The sequence below is a fragment of the Danaus plexippus genome, chromosome Z (genome assembly GCF_018135715.1).
Source record: "Danaus plexippus chromosome Z, MEX_DaPlex, whole genome shotgun sequence".
NCBI classification, from domain to species: domain Eukaryota; kingdom Metazoa; phylum Arthropoda; class Insecta; order Lepidoptera; family Nymphalidae; genus Danaus; species Danaus plexippus.
In genome coordinates this window covers 11,559,443-11,579,520 of record NC_083559.1, presented here as the reverse complement: position 1 = coordinate 11,579,520, position 20,078 = coordinate 11,559,443, and the positions used below count along the sequence as shown (strand labels likewise).

Here is a 20,078-nt window from a genome sequence, read left to right as displayed (position 1 = left end):
TATTTAAAATTGCAGTATTTAAAAACTGAAAGAAATATCAATTAACTTTTCACGTAACCGTTTTAAATGAAAAACAGAAATTGCAAAAATATAAATCATTATTTATATGACTTTTAATTAAATTCCCAACAACTCGTCGCAGATGCGTTTTATTCCAAGCTGTTGATTTATAGTATTTACAAATTATTTTATTAAAGTATCTTAGATTCGATAAAGAAATTAATAAAACATTTATTTTATTTATGTTATAGAGCTAAACTGTTGCGTTGTTACTTTTCTGGTATTTGAAAATTTACTTATATAAATAGTTTATATAATAAAATCGCGGATCCCCTTATATATATCAGAAAAAGATGTACACTGTCCGTAAGTTAAGAATACATTTTATAGAATAAATCATCGTATGAGGTACTTTTTAAGATCCTCAAGATCTATCTTCATATTTAAAACAATTAGGGGGATAGAGATAATCATTTACTAAGGTGGCTTTGTTTCAGTATAACATTATAACAATTTAGATTCGAATTTACGATTAACTTGATTTATTTTTATTTCATTGACTGTTTAAATTTTTTTTAAAAACTACATTTGAATAATTACTTCACCTTCAATCCTAACAAGGACAACATTTGAAGTTTTTCCCATAATATTTAATCATCAACTTCTTTTATTATTATAGAAAATTAAAAGTAAACAAAATATATCGGCTATTTGGTTCATGTAAGCATCTGTAATAAAAATATAAAGTTCAACGTTAGGATCGGAAGAATTCGACAGCGGAATTTAATAAGGTTTTGCTATGTATGCACTTTATAGGTCCTTATTTAATAATTCTGCTATTCGCCACTTGGTCAGCCTTTTCAAAGTATTTACCAACATTATATCTGTAAATTATCGTTTATACATACGAATTAAATGTGTGTATATGTTAAAAATCAATACGCTATTAGTATGTTATTTTGGACGTCTCCTTCGACACGTCCGGACGTTTCCATACGCTTACTCCTAACTCTAGGGCTCATCAAATATTTGCATGACGCTGCCTGCATTTGTGTCTCCTTCAATTTAGATGTCAACGAAGCAGCCGCGAGTAGACTGCTCTCGATATAGCGCGTTCACTCCTTACGGCTTCATTTTCTCCTCCCAACCCGTGTGAAGACAATCAATATCTATCTAAGTGATAATTAAAAAATGTTTTTAAAAAATGATTTACAAGTTATTATATACGATTAAGTCCAATGAGATAAATTTAAAGTAAATAACGTTTTATTAACATCAGTTATTCAATACAAAAGCATCAAGTAAACCGAACTATCTCAACTTGAATCTAAATGTCGTCCACTTTCCTTTTGAATCGTTGTTCTTTAGCTTGCATTTAGTGGACTTTCGAAATGATACCGCAAATCCTCTCGGAACTTCTAAATAATTCAGTGGAGTCTTCACACTGAAATGACACAACAATTCATGAAAATTTTGAACATTTAACATTATCTTTATTTTATTAATAAAATTTCTTACTCTTCCTTATCACTGGAATTCAACAACCATTGCAAATAAGAAATAAGTATTATAAAAAGTTTGTATCCCAGTCCAAAAATAATTATCCACGTATATATTTAAAAACATAGTAACAAATGAGTTTCAATTTTTACGATTTACAAAAAAAAAACGCTGCGATTTTTGTTGAATGTGACGTAGCACAGATTGCGCTGTTTCCCAGTGCAGTTGAATTAACTATTAAGCTTCTTCGAATACTGAATGGTGTGTTTCGTTAATGAGATATTCTACTTAGTTCCATGGAGAACGAATCATATAAAAATATATGAAGAACTCTTTATTTTTATACAAACCGAATTAAAAGGAAGGAATCTTATTTAAATATTGTACTTGTAAAAATTACTGACAGAGTAATTTTATTTTCCATCATAAAAGATGGTTGAGTAAAAAGTTTGTTTATAAGTAAATAGATAAATAACATTTAAATTACTAAGAATAATATATTCAATATCAATTGTTTAACTTTAGATACACATGAAACACCAAGCAACATTGTGATGTATAATCTTTACGCCTCTCAAATCCAATATCAAAGGCATTCGAAGTATTTGTGTTGAAACTTCCCGGAATTAATGCCACCACGCGACCGGACACAAGGGAAACGGCTCTCTTAAAACAATAAATTACTTAACAACCCCATAACCAATGTTTTGGACCCTTTCATCAACTGGCCCCGGAACGTAATTATAACTTATAACAATGACAGTTATTAACATATTAGCTTTGTTATAAAATTAATTATTTTCGATGTTCTATTCTAAATACCTAACAAAATGTAAAAAATAATTGTTAGCGCTGATTTCTGTAATGCCATCGTTGACCCAGACAGCTACGTTTGTTTGAAGTTTGTTATTATCTAAGTATTTATTTGTTTGTTATTATATATAAAAATAATTACGCATTGTGTCCACGTCACAGCGACACTAGGAGGTTAATTGAGATTATCTGTCGGTGGGAAGTGAATAGGGTCACTATTTTTTCTCGTTTATTTCCGAATATTTTTTTTTCTAGCATGTCGCTCTGCCTCTATATCTTAAATGCGATTCTGACTATGTGATCCGGGATGGAAAATTTAAACCATTTTAAAGACAAAATTGCAAAAATGTTAAAAATAACAAATTGCATATTCATCATCAAAAAAAACAAAAACTTAACATGTAGCTAATATGTTTGAATTTTAAACTAAGCTGTCTCAAAATGTTAAAGATTTTCAATAATTAGCTCAAAAAAATATAACAGAAAAATAATAAACGCTCATTTCACAGCAGAACATGGATTTCCATTTCATGCATCAATAAAGTTTGCTTAATAAATGTAAGCTCGATTTTAAACTGGGTTATCAACTAGCTACAGTTTCAAACATAAGTTCATCCCACATGTTCCATATGCTTTTCCACGACGACAATTAAAGAAATTTTTAACAACGTCGACTGTGGTTTTGGAATATGTAAAACTTTGTAAAAGGTCTCTTTATGTTTGACATATTTTTTTGATTGTAAACGTAAAGATAAATTAACTGCCAGTACGCGAGTAAAAGCATTTTAACAAAACTGATATTCGGGGTTTAAAATTTAGAACTTAAACCAGTCTATCTCCTTAAATTTTTCGCCATATAATCTGACATGATCTACATGACATTTGAGGAAGACTGTGTACAATTTCCGTATAGTCGAAAGTCATAATTAAAAGAAATGAATCTTAAAATTCTACTACAACATAATAACAGATTGTATATTTTATTATTTAGTATGAATGGAAAAATTTGTAAACAGTAGTCGCTTCTGTGGAAAAAACAACATCATTTCATTGCAATGTACAATTTTTTCATCGTACACCAAAAATATCAATAGTTTTTAAAAATAGCCCTACATGTATATCATTATAATTATACGAATAGCTGAACCGGCAATTTTTTTTTTATATACAATCCTAAAACAATTTAGGATTTTACGTTATTTTAATGATACATCGTAAAAATAAAATGAGACTGCTTGGATTAAACAAATTTTGTCGCTTAAGAATACGAAAAATAGACTTAAAATATTAAATTTTAAAGTCACCGAATGTATTCATAAAAATCGGTCCAGACGTCACAGGAAAGTATGGCAATTAACAATATGATATGAAAATTTTGTATACAACACTTATAACTAGATACTTATAAAATTAACTATAGCATTGAAAACGCCTATTCCGTATTAAAATACGAAGTTAGTTCTGGAAGTAAGCAACGCCTACTTACTTGTCATAGCAACAACAATCCTAAATAAAGTATAATCAGAATACACGCCATAATAAACCCCGCTCGTAATGAAAATATACCGAAGGTAGAAATGTCTTAGACATCGTAAAAATTCGCTTTGGTAGAAAAAGATAAGATTATTTTTTGTACCAAAACAGGATAACAAGCTCTATATCAACGCATGTCGTATACAAAGCAATACCTTTCGTATTTGATATGGTTTATTTATTTAATAAATGATTATTTCTATTTTCGGCAGTCAATTATCTTATAAATTTAATCCCACTATAGTATATACCGAAGTGTTAAACTCTAGAAACTAGAGTATTAACTTTATTCGACGACAACGGGTGTCGTGCAATATTCCGTTTATTGGACGAAATGGGAGGACATCGTGATGTCAGTTCATAGAACTTTCACAGCTAACTGAACTACTGCATTCATGTAATGCTTGCTCAAAGCGTCCACTTCTCGCTGCTGCAAGGGCGAGCATAAAATGTTATCAAAAGTGTTTGGGGCGCGTTTCATGATATTGCCTCGACTACGACATAGTCATAGGTTTTATTTTATTTTAAATATGTTATAAAAAATGTTAGCTAAACATTTGCAAACTTAACTCAAGAATGATATTGATTAAATTAAAATTAGATATTTTTTTTATTAATATCATCGTTATTTCGATCAAAAACAAATTACTTTAAAAACAGACACTTTATTCACTTAGAGTGTTGATTAATTATTTAAGAAAATATTAAATATTTCTTTTAGGAATCCGTTCTTTGAAAGGAAAAACAGGTGCCCGAAAAAGATCACTTTGTTATTTGTAGGTATATCTATTAGCAGGTCTGCTACAAAAATACACCGGCATTAATAAATAACAAAGCTAAAAATTTCATAGAATCAGCCTCTGAAGACAAAGTACTGAAAACATTCTTTACTCGTTTCATGTATTACTTCTATGAATTTTGTTCAAAGATTCCTTTATATTGATTTTATAAGTATATATATGTACTTAAAAAGCATTAATTTTTAATCATTTGTCATACATAAAGTTCTTTGTTCTCGTTTCTTCCCACCTATCTTGATCGTACAAACATATAATCATTCTCAAACAAGTGCTAATTATTTCAAGGGTACTGTTACACAGATGTTTTCAACTACTACCAAATAATTAATAGCCTTATTTAGTCTGGTTTCCAATGTATTTTTATTATATTACATAGCAAAAGAACATCTAACTTCAGATGTGCTGTTTCTTTGGGTTATCGCGTAGGAATTAACAGAAAGGTAAAATTAGATGATTGGACATAAATATGTCAGTCTGCAATTGTGATCACACCACTGCTATCATTTTCTGAATGTCATCATTCGAGTAAAAACATACGAACTACACCATAAATGTAAACAAACTATCGAAAAAGTATAAAAATTCAGAAGCCATGCTTCAATTAAACAACTATGTAATTTAATACGGCCTTTGAATTTTTGTATTAAATCTAAGACGTTGCAAATAAATATCCATGCCATTTATACAGAATGAAAAAGGAAATAAGCTACGAGCATAATATTTCCCTGCTAATAGAATTTTCTATGTAAAATATTTCATTTACCTGGAATCTGTTTATTATGATATACATAAACAAAACATACACTTCTAAGATTACATAATGTACGTGCTTTGAAGAAGTTTAGCGATAAGTTGATAACTGTAGAGTAATAGTAATATTATAAAAAATAATAATAACTAGTAATTTTATATAGACAAATAAAATTACATATTTATAAGCTAAGCTACGTACAAACTAATTTCATTAACGAGGTATATTCAAAGGAGGTTACAAAAAAAATTAAATACATTACTCGTTAGTAATATTATAAAAGTTCTTAAAAAAGGTAGATTAAAATAATAAAAAAAAACAAGTCAATTTACTACTAATACTTGCTAAATTCCAATTAGTGCAACATTACTTAACAAACAAGGAATTATGGAACCAACGTTAGGGGATATTTTAGTATTTTTTATATAATTGCAGATTTTCACGCAACGCCAACTTTAGTCTTATAAAACTCGATTAATTGCTAAGCGCTAGTTCAAGTTACTTCTAATATTTTGAAATATCTTTTTTTTTCATCATCGACACAGATCTAAAAAAAATTAATACTTTTACTAATAGGTATTTTTTTAATTAAAAGTCTGTCAAAATTTTCCTGTTCGTAGCTCGCAGTGACGTAATTCTAAATTGACTTATGTGCTTAGTAGGAGTTTACGGTTTCGACTTGATGAACTCCAACTGTTTCGATGTTCCCCTCAAACCTATTTACGTTGCGAACTTGTACTAAGCACTAAATTGCTTCGCAAACTGTAAGCTATTACTAATGACACCATCCACTGAGCGACGACTGCTGACGTACCATCTTTTTTGTAATTTTTGTTACATCAATACAATACAATTTATTAAATTTATAATCACTCCAACAAAAACAATTTGCGAAATGCCTTACGGCACTCTATTGTATGTAGTAATGTAAATTTAGATAAATAAATTTATTTTAATGAGCTTCAAACTAAATGCCAACAAGCTAGGTATTTGATAATTAATATATGAAAACTTGTTTTAAAGTTCAATTTATTCACTAACTGACTTTTATATTATTTTTTCGATACAGTATATTACATTAGAATTTTAATAGTTCTAGAATTTTCTAATTATAAAAAAGTTAAATCTTTCCTCCGCATATCATATTTTAATCGTGCCCATCATCAATATTAACCTGTTTGCGTGTTCAGCGGACCTTTATATATACGGTTATCTCTTTTTACCACATCATAATTATACATCCATCTCACTCCGACAAGTATCATAAACATGACCTTAGCGTATTTCTTCATATATTTTTATTCTCAAAGATACAGGCGCGAAGCGCGCTGCTCTTATTTAACAAAAAGTGCACAAAAATAAAATGGTAAGAGACAACTTTTGTGTTTGTGCTGTGTGTGTATATCAAAATATAATAATTTGTTATTGCAACGCTGATTTAATTTATATTATTTTATTCTTAATTTAACATAAATGTCTCATTATGTAGACGTGTTGTTTTTCGTTATCCGAATGCGACGTAACCGCAATTCCTTTTCCTGTGTTTTGTTTAAATTTATTAATAACATTTGATCGATGAGGCGGAGAGTATATCAAGTAAGACTAAATGAATTTTATCGTGAACATGCAAATTTTATCACAGGTTATAAACGTTATATTTTATATTTAGACGATTCGTCCTTTTCACTTTTGTTGTCTTCAAAAGCGAAGACAAAGAGTAAAATATGCGACTTAAAAGTTTTATATAAATAGAAAATTTATGTTATTTTCGTTTACGATATTCATAATTAAAATTTTTTATATTATTGAAAATACATTTCAAACCAATTACAATTTCATATGCTTTTTTTAAGCTTCATTATTTTTATGTATAAATTTTCGTATAAATGCATTGTAAAATTAAGAAACCGGTTTCCAGTAACGCGGTCCAATATGTCATTCAAACTTGTAGTTCGAAGGTGGAAATACCAGATTACGTGAGGTCAACAAATGATATTGTTTAAAATTCGTATAATAATATATCTATCATAAAACCTTCGAATAAACCCATTACGTTGTAAATAAAATATAATTTTACACAGAATATATAAACACATGACTTCAGTACTATGCATTACGAGTCTAAATTTAATTGTTATCTTAGTTTTTAAACGATATAAAGTGTACATATTAAACCAATAACAAGATGGCTGCTCCATTATTTCCTGTTAGATGTCTGATTGGATATTAATTACTTAAGTGTCATATAATATTAACATTCCGTTTAATGTTTATCTAAATAGGAACTACCGCAATGTTCAAACAGTACTTTAATGTTGAAACTATTGATTAAATTGCATAAATTTTAACACCTTAATATAAACATCCTACGCCTGATATAGATCAAGTAATAGCTCATAAATATACTACATCATCAAATAACGTCGTATGTTAAAAATATATATTAAAAGAGGTTATTCATCAAAGTAATACATGACTCGACTGTTTTGCTAATTTATATATTATTATATAATACATAAATAACTTATTTGATACATAACTTTAAAACAATGTGTTTACCCTATAAATAGAAATAATCAAGGAAACCAACTATCCGTTTTCCGTAACTACATAAATTATATAGCTGTGTACTTATGTTTCTCTGTGTGACATGACAATTATTATTATTATTATAAATATCGGTGATTCGTCAATTAGTTTCCCTGTAGTTTAAAAAGGAGCTGAATCGGAATTTCTGCAACATAAATAAAACATGCGTTTTATACTACTTGGTAATTTACGTCATTATACTTCTGAGAACATATCTGAACCTATCGTACATAAGGCTCGGTTTTATCCATATTGTTGCATGTGTTGTAATTAAATTTATTTATAGTAACAGCCATCCATCATCAGAGACACTGAAATTTTAGGATGAAATTTGTATTTGCTTCATGGAAGCTGTATTTTTGTTCTGTTATTAGTAACCCTAGCACGAGGTTTCGTTGCTTCTTAATTACTAGCGATTTTAACAGCATTCGATACTTTTAAAGTAGTTTTATTTATATATACCTAGGAAAAATGTCTATGTTAAGTTGGCGTCTGGACTGGGTTTAACCTAAGATCATAATTGTTTACAAGTAACGATATTGATTTAGTAATTGTCCATATTAATAATCAAAACAGAAGCCTTGATATTCACAAGAATTGTTGTTTTTTGGTAAATATAGAAAGTTACTTTAATTGCATTACCGACCTTATTGTAATTACAGTTGTAAGGATAATTCGGCATTTAATAGTATAAAGTATATAGTTTTAAATATTCATTGAATTAAATAAGTAGCCAAAATATACCCGAGCTATACATAAATAAACGGAGTGTTCACACCACTATAATATAGACTGTCTAGAAAAAAGTAGTCTGTGGTTTGAAACATGTTTTACTATGGTTATTTAATGAGATGTTTATGGTTGTTGTTTACTCGCTGCAATGCTTCGACTTTCATAAGACCGGTTTGTATTTTATATTATTATTCCACACTCCTAAATTATAAAGACTTCGCTTATACCATTCTCGTTATTCACTGGGAAAATACCCACGATTTTTATATCAAAATAAATTAAGTTGATTTCGATACGGATATAAAGATCTGGACTAAAGTTAAAACGGATTGTATGTTTGCCTGGAATATTCTTTACAAGCTATTAACAAACAACGAATTTATAGCGTATATTTGTTAATGAACGGTATAATTTAATTAAAGGAAAATTTGTAATGTAAAACTCGTCTATAATTTGGAAATACCGAGCATTGCTATCGATTAATAATGTCATTAAAATTAAATTATTGAAGAAAGTTATAGGTTATGGTGTTATTAATATTTTTTTTCATTAAACATTAAAAAATAAAAATATATGTTTATAAAAAAAAATAAAAATATATGTTTATATAGTTTTATTTTTTACCACCATCTTTCTAAAATATGTCGGGCGCGTAGTCAAAAATGAGCTTGACGACGTGGTAGCGACTTCAAACGGACATAACGATCTTATGTTGACAAGACTATTTATCGTTACTGCCAACCTTAACTAATAAAATTGTTTCAGATTGGTGCGATCAGTATTCTAGTCATAGGTCTTTTTGTGCCAACACACGAACAAAGTACAACTATATCGCCATGCCCCAACGTGTTTATGTACGAACCCTCCGGCACAGAACCGGGAAGATGGTACGGGGTTGTCAATCTGTCAACAGATAGCACCTTACACTCTCTATGGTTGAATATCGTGCTTGATAGCAAGGCTGATATTTTAGGGGTAAGTTGAACTGATTACCAACAATTTGACAAGCATTTAAATTGAAACTTTAAGGTTATATTTATTTTAACAGAATTGGGTAGGAGATGTAACGACCACAGACAATATAGATTTCAAAATTGAAAACACAAAAATGAAAATACATCCTGGCCCGGCTGTGGCAGTTCGTTTCTTCGTACAATACAGCCCTCTCAATAAAGCACCACGCTTGAGTGCTATCAGACTAAATGGTAGAGAAATCTGCAATGCCAAAACACCACAACCAGCGATTGAAGTGGTTGAAACCGCGAGGCCTGATCCAACATCAATCAGACCAAGGCCTGAAACCTCAAGGCCTGTAGACCGGCCGGTAGATAGGCCAATAGATCGCCCTGTTGAAAGACCGATCGATCGTCCGGTAGACAGGCCCAGCGTCCAAACAAGACCTGTTCTGAGACCTGAAGATAAAACAAAACCTGTGTATGGAAGACCTTCTGGGGATGGACCTGTGTATGTACCAACATCTAATCCACCAATCGAGCAGAGCAATGTTAACCCATATAGCATGTAAGTGTCACCCAATCAATCATTTTGCATGAAGTAGATTGGATTTTATTCTAATGCTATTAGAACTCTTAATCTTCTCACATAAATAATGAAGAAATTCTTTTGCTAAAATGTCTCCTTTTGCTTGCCGTTAGATGCCATATTTTCCCATGAATGACTCGGGCATGTTGCAAACTATTTCTTTCTTTAAATCATTTCAAACGTAGACAAATTGACCTACCGCTAGATAGGTTTGTAGCTAACTATTCCACTAGATTGACACCACGATCGTTAACAGCGGTGGTGGCCAGGTACCAGCTCAGAGTGTAACCCATTCAAGGCCAACATACCAGTTGACCACGACTTCTTATACATCCACCACGCCCGAAGACGAAGATAGTGACAGGTAATTGCCACAAAACCAAAAATGCCTTGGATGCTGTAGATCTTAATTTTGTGCTTATAATTAATGCTTTAGACAACATAAAAACAAAACGAATCGATAACGCTATTAACATATAAATGTTTACATCGTTATTATGTGACATGTTAGAGCATTCAGTAGTTTCACTTAATCTTTAACAACAAAAAACGATCTATATTTTAAGACTACCTTTATATGTTATATCAATTAAATCAAAAACATGTTATACAAAATATTTAAGTGTAAAAATATTTGGCCAACCCACAAACATTCACAGCTACCATTGATACCGGGTTTATTTAAAATTAACAAATCTCTCGGATGAAAGTTAATTCACTAATCCTAATTTGTTTTGTAATCTATTCGCATTTGGCATGCACAAATTAAAATGTATATATATTTTTTTTTTGTTTTGCAAATTGTAATTGTTATAATAACATTTGTTTATTTTTATAAAGTTGGATGTACGCACTTACAGATATTTTCCTGATATACTTACGTATTTAAAAAGCGTTGTATAGAAATAAATTTCTATGTATTTTCTGTACGCGAATCTGACACTTACAGAATACGAGGCAGTTAATATGATGGGACCGATTTTGTATACTAAATTTGTTTTAAATGCATTATATAACTGATTATTATATATTTATGGAATAACATACGTTACTTAAAAATATATAAAAGAAAAGGTCTCCATGTATAGACTTTCTGAAGATTATGTTATTTTTACACATTTTACACAATATCCTCCTTTTACATAATATTACTTCTATTTTTATTGATATAACAAGCTTTGGAAGGCTCATCGCATTCATTAAATTTATTTATTGAAATGATCACTAAGGGAGCAACAAACTCAGAGCAAGATTCTGTAGTTATTTATAACGGAATTCTCACCTTACTTTATTGAATTCATTCAAATTGGCAAAAAAAGACATACCTAATTTAAAAAAAATTGAAAAAAGATTTAAATTAATTATGATTTAAATATATAATGTACGGTGTTTAACTTTGTTGTTATATAATATAACTGTAATTTATATTTTGCTAGTGATGCTGACCCTTCAGAATACTTCAACGGCGGTCAACTACTGGTCACACCGGTACCCAGCGGCCAAGGATATGTACAGCCTAAAAATGTGAGTGCGACTTCTGGTAACAAATAACGTAATCTTTTTGAAATATTATAGCTATTCTATTTTTGGAATATTTTAAATATTATTCTATACTAGCCATTGCAAATTATAGTACCTACCTATAATTATTTTTCAAGTATACCAATTTTATCAATCTAAAGGCGAACTCAAGTTTATCGTCAGCTCGACACAACATGCAAAAGTTAACCTATCAGTAAATAACTGTTTGTACAAGCTACATAGATGTACGTAGCAAACTCTTGTTAAAACAGAAAATATATCGTTCTATCCCCAAAGATAGTCATAAACCATACCTTGAAAAGGTGCTACCGGAAAAAATCTAATACGTTTGTTTTGAAGCGTATTACAGCTCATGTTAAGACTAATTATTTATTTAGATATTTGTAGGTCAAATTTTTATTCATATTCTCCTCCACACATCCTAAATACCTAAACGTAAATTTTTGTTATAGTTTGAATTTTTAAACTAATTCTAGGTAATTTAGTTTATTGAATGATTATGATATTAAAACAACAACCGTAGTCTTAAAGTGGTTCACGATTGAATTAAGTATCGTGTAAGCAGTTTATTTAATTTATTAATATTCACATCCGTTGTTTGTATCAAAATAGCAATACGTGAACACTTTTGTTCTATTTTTACCGTTAAATTCCTTCAGATATCTCTATTCCTTGGAGAACAGATTCGACACGAAATTGACACTTTTCACCAAATAGGACCAAGGAACTAAATCCAATATTTGATGTGCTTGATACAAAACTTTTATCCGACATTTTATTCCCTTTATACTTTATTTCAATAAGAGTATAAAACCAGGTATTTTACCTTTTTCAAGACAGCTTCTCATAAATATTGGTTGGAAGTGTTGAGTCTGCATCCTTATATTTGGAATTTTAAATAGTCGAGTTCAGAGAAAATGTTCAAATGTTTTGAAGAAATTTTAAGATATAAATTGTTATTTTTCATTCATCGGTCACAAAACAAAAGTCGTTTAACATTTTATTCAATTATAATACTGTTATCAAAGTTTACGGAGACTTCTTTTCGTGTCGAGTAAATGATTTTAAAGATTTAAACGAGGTAAATCCCCGGTCGGAAATTTTTATCAAGAAACTTGTTTTGACGTCCACCGGCTTTATATTAATAGCGATTCGGCTGAATGTATCTTAATTTAATCGCATGCTGTATTTTTTATATCCTTAAAAAATAACTGTCGTATTTTATTTTTTTATTTAAGAAATTGGTTCTTATTTTTTACTTATTATTAGTCATTTCGCTCTTGCTAGCCCTCGTGTGAAAATTTTATACTGTTACATATTTCGCATATGTGTATTGTTTTTTTGTGGAATTACAACGACATTATAATGTTTTAACCGACAACCCTTTTTTACATTTTTTTTCGGATAATTTTAATACAGCCCCAAACGCATATTTAACGTCACTTCTGAATGAAATATGAAATACGCCGTGGTTTTTTCCAAGCAACATATATAACAAGTATAACTATGAACAGGCGAAACTCTTTGTTTAGAACGTTTATCAAACTTAAAGATTTTTTCATGTTGTTAACGATTCAGGTTTTAAGGTTGTGTTTTTAATAGTATAAGAGTAATCCGTATCATAAGAATCCTTTATTTCTAGTATTATAATATAATTTCGTCTTGTTAAAATACACCCGAAGCTCTGATGCGAATTGTTTCATTGAACAATTAATCATTGATGCGTTGCGATGTTTTATTTATGCATTAAATACTGTACCTATCCGAATGTCTGAAAAATTCAATATTTACGCAATGCGAACTAATATAACTACTTTGTATAATAAAAATATATTGCGATTGTTTAATGTTGACTAAACTTAAATTGAAAAAAACAATTTCGATCGCGTCTTTTACATAGTATTTATCATCATTATTAATAAATTGAGAAAAATGTATTCGTACGATTCTAAACGCTTTGCGATATATGAAAATATAACATATTTAAGTTAGTATTTTAAACTTTTTTTACATTAGACATTCAACTGTAAGTTTAAACTAATTGTAAGTTAGTAATATTATTGAAAAGTTATAACTAGAAATTGTTTCGTGGAGTGTAAAATCTTCCTCGACCTAATGAAATGAAAAAATTTAAAAACTTAAGATTACAAATAAATTATAATAAACAATAAAAAGTGTCCAAGAAATTAATTAAAAAAAATAATTAGATGAGTTTAACGCTCTATATAAAAATAAAATATTGACTACTTTACAAAAATTATTATAATGTAAATATCAACTGTGAGTAAATTCTCAATTTATGTCCATATGTCTAAGATACAAAGAAAAATTAACTATTCGTTTGTAAGGAAAACTGCTTTCAAATAACTTTTTAATTTAACTATTGTAACTTTAATAAGTAAACGTTGCGCCCTTTGCATCATCGATCCAATACCGACAGCTTCCATATTTTCATGATTAAAGAAACGAATTTTGTATAGAAAGTTTTGAGACTGTCATTACTTAAGTAAATGATGCGAACTCGTACAAAACGTGGTGGTTTTTGTCTCTCTAAGAGCTCGAATGACAGGTCTACCTAATTGATATAGATGTAATTTTAATTCATATTAAAATTATAATCAATCTTCCATATGAATATAACATTTCTATTAGAAAAAGGAAACCTACAATAAGTAAAGTTTCATTGAAAATATGTTTTTATCTGTTTAAATTAATCTAAATAATATGAATATAAATTTTATTTGGAGAGATTTGTGTATCTCTCATGATAACAATCTCAATAGCTTTTCACGTTTGTTAATTAAACTACAAACAAGCCGATATATCCTAGCTGACTAGACAAATAGAAAAGAAATATATTTTAAAATTAGCTCCAACATGCATACATTTATGAAGCAGAGATCATATTTCTAATTTCATATTGTAAAATAACTGTTCGACAAAATATTGTAGGTTTTATATATATTTAAATAGATACCTTAAACGCTTTATAGATACGTGTGTTTACTGTTTAGTTATGTGCAAAAATTAACAAATGAAAATACATAGCGTCCAAACTAAATGCAACGGTAATATTTATAAAAATATAGATGAAATCATTATTATAATTATTCTTAACATCGTTTAGATTGATAATGGTTTCAACTTTGTCTTTTTGCGAATGTCTGTGAGATATTGTCTAGTAATAACAGAGAAGTTATGAGATTTGATTAAATAACAAAAGACAATTGCTCATAACAAGCTATTTTAGATTATAATATAAATATGTTTATACTTGTAAATAAGTAAACGGTTTTATTTGACTTACCATGCGTGTCAAGTATTGTGTACTGATCTGTTAATTGCACAAAACATTAAAGACATGAATCTTTATTGCAAAATGTTCATTGTTTTCTACATTAGTAACTAGTATTATAGCAATAACAAGTAGGCTGGTATTTTTTACAATTCAATATATTTTTTAATAATTCATAATTTTAATTATATGTTTATAATTTTCTTGTAATGTCCGTGTATCCTTGTAGATACAAATATATTTTTAAGGCAATTAAGATGGTACAATCACAATTCGCTTATTTCGTAAAAGTTATGATTTTTTTTTTATAATTTGATAGGAACAATGCGGTAAAGTGCTCCGAAACAATCCGAATCCTCTGGTGGTGAACGGCAAGCCGACGCTCGAAGGACAATGGCCCTGGCAGATAGCCCTTTATCAAACGCAGGTTACTAACATGACGCTTACTTATTATGCGGAAGAAATTAATAATGTTTTGAAAATAATCCTATTTTTGATTTTCATAGAATATTTTATCAATTTTAATAGAGACTGAATTTCTCATTTCATGTTTTTTTTTAGAACACGACCTCTATATTTTTCCATTAAACCCATAGCATTGTATTTAAAAAATCTGCGCTGTAGGTATGGCGTCGCATTGTTTTTGAAAATGGAATGTCGATTTCTAGAATTTAGTTTCTTACTAGTTGCAGTCTAATATTTTCGTGTAACATATTTGTTTGTACCAGACGGTGGATAGCAAGTACATTTGCGGCGGTACTCTCGTCTCCCACAAGCACGTGGTGACGGCAGCGCACTGCGTCACCCGCAAAGGTTCCAGTCGTACTGTGAACAAGAACACCCTCACCGTGTACTTGGGAAAACACAACCTCCGGACCTCTGTAGAGGGAGTTGAAATCAGACTTGTGAGTGATTACTATGAGCTAATATTATAAGTCTGTATGGAACTTATGTATAACATTATGAAATAAAAAAATTATATGTATATATATATAAGAAATCTAAATCATAAGGGCTGTTGATATTAATATTTCTATGTCTTTTTAACATATGACAATTTAATTTTATATCATAAAGTATCCTTTAATTAATTAATAAAAAAAATTATAATGCTAGCTCCTGTTTTCAGTATTTCTGACATTGTGATCTGCGTAACTTCAACATATATTTATTAGCGGACCATATGAAGGCTTGATTATTAATGTCCAGGTGGGTGAGATAACTGTCCACCCTCAGTACAACGCGTCCTCGTTCAGTCGTGATCTCAGCATCCTCAAGCTCCGCAAAGCCGTCGAGTACACAGAATTCATACGTGCCGCCTGCCTCTGGCCGGAGAACCAGATCGATTTGACGAACGTCATCGGCAAAAAGGGCTCCGTAAGTTTATAGGATGACAATAATGTATATATGTTATCAAATTTACAAATGTACATAATTATATTAAACAACAGACGGATAATCTACGATATACCTTAATATATAAAATCACAGCACCGAAATTGTTTCATAGCGAGAAAGCTTTCCGCGGTAACTTATATTTATCTTTGCATGACGTGATATATTGTGTCTACAAAAGATCTAGCAGCGTTCTCTGCTGAGATATTACTAGTGGAATAACCTGAGCTGTGTGCGATAACAATATTGTAGTTTGGATACACCGAGCTGGAGTGATTGAATGCAAGAGGCTACAAAAAATGTTACACTCGTTTCAATGTTTTATCTATGAATGAATGAACTATTTGTAAATCTAATTCACTTAGACGAAGCTTAATACAATGTACATAAATGTGAAACAACTGTAAAGCGTAAATTAAAATATAATTATTGTGTAAAAGAGATTACTCGATTTGACGAATACGACTTTCATGTCTCCAGGTAGTAAATAATATCAATGTTATAACGAACTATGATCATTTAAATTTTCATGTATACAACCGTTACAGTGATAAATCAAGTCTATCTAGTTGCCTTGTATTATAGTATTAGTAGTATTTAACCACTACAAACACGAAATCAAAGCAGTGCATTAATACATTTGATGATTTTGATCAAATCTGATAGCAGGTCCATTTATCACAATGCGTTGTAAATTTTGAATCGCCTGCATGCTTCGTAATTTGCTATACATTCTTTAGAAATCAAATACCTAGAATTCCGAACAAACACAAATATCGAGATCTGTTCAGATCTAAGTTTTTTTTTTCAATTAGAACAGATTGTATCGTGTATGCCTCTAAAAAACAAGATTATGGCTTTATTTTATACGAGTGCATATTTAAATAAAACTATGTATTTTATATTTTACCCGCGCTTTATATTATTTTACGTTTCAATTACTTCCATATCATCTGGCTGGAAAGTAATTGAAACCTAGAGCCAAATTTAAAATAATAAAATACGAAAAAAAACCCGAAACACGTATTGATGTTTTATATATTTTTTAAAACAATTATTTCAAACGCACTCACCCATAAACTCTGTTAAATATAAAAAAGAATGAAATGTTCATTTATAAATAATAAGGCTTGATACGACAAACCATCGAAAATCTTCAGAAAAATGTACATCTACCTTTTAACCAAGCAATGGTCACTCATTCAATCATTTTGTTCACCGATTTTACTGAGATAAAATATGTAGGCACTTCATACCATAGTAATGCGACGAACTGCCGTGCATTTTTAACGTACCAGAAAAAACGAAGTGGGTACCTACTTCTCTAATCGTTTTTTTTTTTACGTTTGTTCATAACGCTAACGAGACTATGATTCAAGAAAAGACTATTTGGTGTTAAAATATCCACTTCATACACTGCGTAGTATTAAATCCATCATATATTATATATATAATATACATATATTAGGTAGTACTAGCCGGTTAGGATAAACAAGAAAAAGTGAACGTTGTATGAACACTAATATACTCTTTTTTCAATCTTTTCAAAGTAATTTACACTTCAGGAAGAAAACATCCACAGATATGAAAATTTAAGCTTTAATGAAAATGTTATTGTAAATATGTAAGTTATTGGAATAAAAAGAGAAAAAATAAGTACAAGTTAATATGTAATTATCAACATAAAAAGGATTTTAAATCCTGGAAACTTTTACCTTTGATATATAAAGCCCCAGGCTAACCGGAATATCAAATATAACCTATTTTCATTTATTCATAATCAAGTTATAATATTATGTACAGGATTTTATTTATTAATATTATTTATATAAGAAATATTTTATTATAATATTTTCGTTACATATTTTTTTGTGAGATGTTTTTAATATATTCTAGGTGGTAGGGTGGGGTTTCGACGAGACGGGAGTCGCAACTGAAGAACTGACACTAGTGGAGATGCCGGTGGTGGATCAAGAAACTTGCATCCGCTCTTACAGCGAGTTCTTCGCCAGATTCACTTCTGAGTACACATACTGCGCTGGATATAGAGATGGTCAGACATTTTCGTGTATATTATCAGTTAAAACACACTAAAACGTTTTCGCATAATCGGCATTTGGAATGAATAGCGCAGACGTGAAAAAGATTATTTTCGACTCTTGTTCTACTTTACCAAACATCATAAATTTTTCGCTATCACTAGATTATTCAATTGTAGTACCTTCATATTTGTTTTTTAGGCTTTCTTATTAATTAAAAACATTGATCATCCTTTTTAGTCATAGCTTTGCTTAGCCTTTCTTGCGTTCTTAAACATAGTTGTTAGATTCCTCTTTCATTTTCGTGAGCAACAAGCGCGTTTCCCTCGACAAGCGCGTGCCTTTTTAAAATTAAATAGTTTACTACATAATTCTTTAAAATTTTCTGTAATCGAAACAATGTTTTTTCTTATTTAAACAAACATGATTTGGTAACACCTCCAATAATTTATTACAGGAACAGCCAATGCACAAACCGGCATTAGAAAGAGTATGTTGTATTATCGTTAGCTTGATGTCTTTGAATATAATAAACACAAATATTTTTCGCTTTATAGATTTATTTCTATAACTATCACTGATCGCTTAGCATGTTAACGCAATTACGCTTCAATAATAACGTTGATATAATTTAAAGGTTAACATGATATACGCACAAAAAGACCTTTAAAAGGAACACACTAACGGGTTATCTTCGTTTAATATATAACAACTATTCTCTTTTGCTTGTACTCAATGTTTTATCTGTGGTTTGTAACAATAACGTTCACTTTATACTCTGTACAATTTGACAGGCACGTCAGTGTGTAATGGTGACAGCGGTGGGGGTATGGTGTTCGAGATGCAAGGATCGTGGTATCTGAGAGGCCTGGTATCCCTCTCAGTGGCGAGACAAAACGAATACAGATGTGACCCAACACACTACGTAGTATTTACAGACTTAGCCAAATTTTTATCTTGGATAAAGCAGCATGTAACTAGCGTCTAAGTTTATATTTTTATTGTGTTACTATACTCAAATGACATAGCACAGAAACTTGTAGTTTTTTAAATTAGTTCCGTCCACATCGTCCTATTGTTTTTAAGATGAAACATAAATTAATAATAAAAAATGTGATATTTTTGTATAATCTTTTATAAATGCAATGTGATTTTACCTATTTTAGGCAATGTGAATTTGAAATATTGCTGTTAATAAAATTATTGACAATAAATATATTGTGTGTTCTATATTAAAATAATGCATGTTTCTCAAACGAATTGGTTAAAAATAAAAGTTATTTGGCGAAATGTTTATTATTACGCACCCAAAATAATTATTCCTATTTAATTCACTATTCAATGTATTTAGGGTCATAGTTCGCATATTAGTTAATTACAAATCATTTTTCCTACATAAACATTAAATATTTACCTAAATTCCCAAAGAACCTATGTGCTCGTATAATATGATTTATTAAATAAATGTCTATTCATATTAACATTCGTCATAACAATGAAGAACAACAACCTAAAACCGGGATGGCAAAAAGTCAATTACCATAACG

The 20,078-nt window shown here is 29.8% G+C and overlaps 1 protein-coding gene across 5 annotated transcripts; it reads left to right on the top strand.

The window, feature by feature from the left end:
* Positions 1–6,655: 6,655 nt before the first annotated feature.
* On the top strand, positions 6,656–19,821 carry LOC116778181 (serine protease gd-like). Of its 5 annotated transcripts, none has more exons than XM_061526217.1 (11): positions 6,656–6,763; positions 9,484–9,693; positions 9,767–10,182; positions 10,517–10,624; positions 11,697–11,784; positions 15,417–15,524; positions 15,826–16,002; positions 16,307–16,474; positions 18,389–18,545; positions 18,989–19,021; positions 19,326–19,821. In XM_061526217.1, the coding sequence occupies exons 1-11, from the start codon at positions 6,761–6,763 to the stop codon at positions 19,517–19,519; spliced, it is 1,662 nt and encodes a 553-aa protein (XP_061382201.1). In that variant the 5' UTR covers positions 6,656–6,760; the 3' UTR covers positions 19,520–19,821. The 5 variants fall into 5 exon arrangements, with proteins under 5 accessions (XP_061382201.1, XP_032528005.2, XP_061382203.1 ...); XM_032672114.2 differs by having other exon boundaries at positions 9,767–10,239; XM_061526219.1 differs by lacking the exon at positions 10,517–10,624.
* The last annotated feature ends 257 nt before the right edge of the window (positions 19,822–20,078 follow it).

Bases quoted from the DNA above. Each gene is read 5' to 3' on its own strand.
- LOC116778181 (XM_032672114.2), top strand. The intron at 9,694-9,766 runs GTAAGTTGAACT...TTATTTTAACAG, and splicing joins GCAAGGCTGATATTTTAGGG to AATTGGGTAGGAGATGTAAC. The intron at 15,525-15,825 runs GTTACTAACATG...TGTTTGTACCAG, and splicing joins TAGCCCTTTATCAAACGCAG to ACGGTGGATAGCAAGTACAT.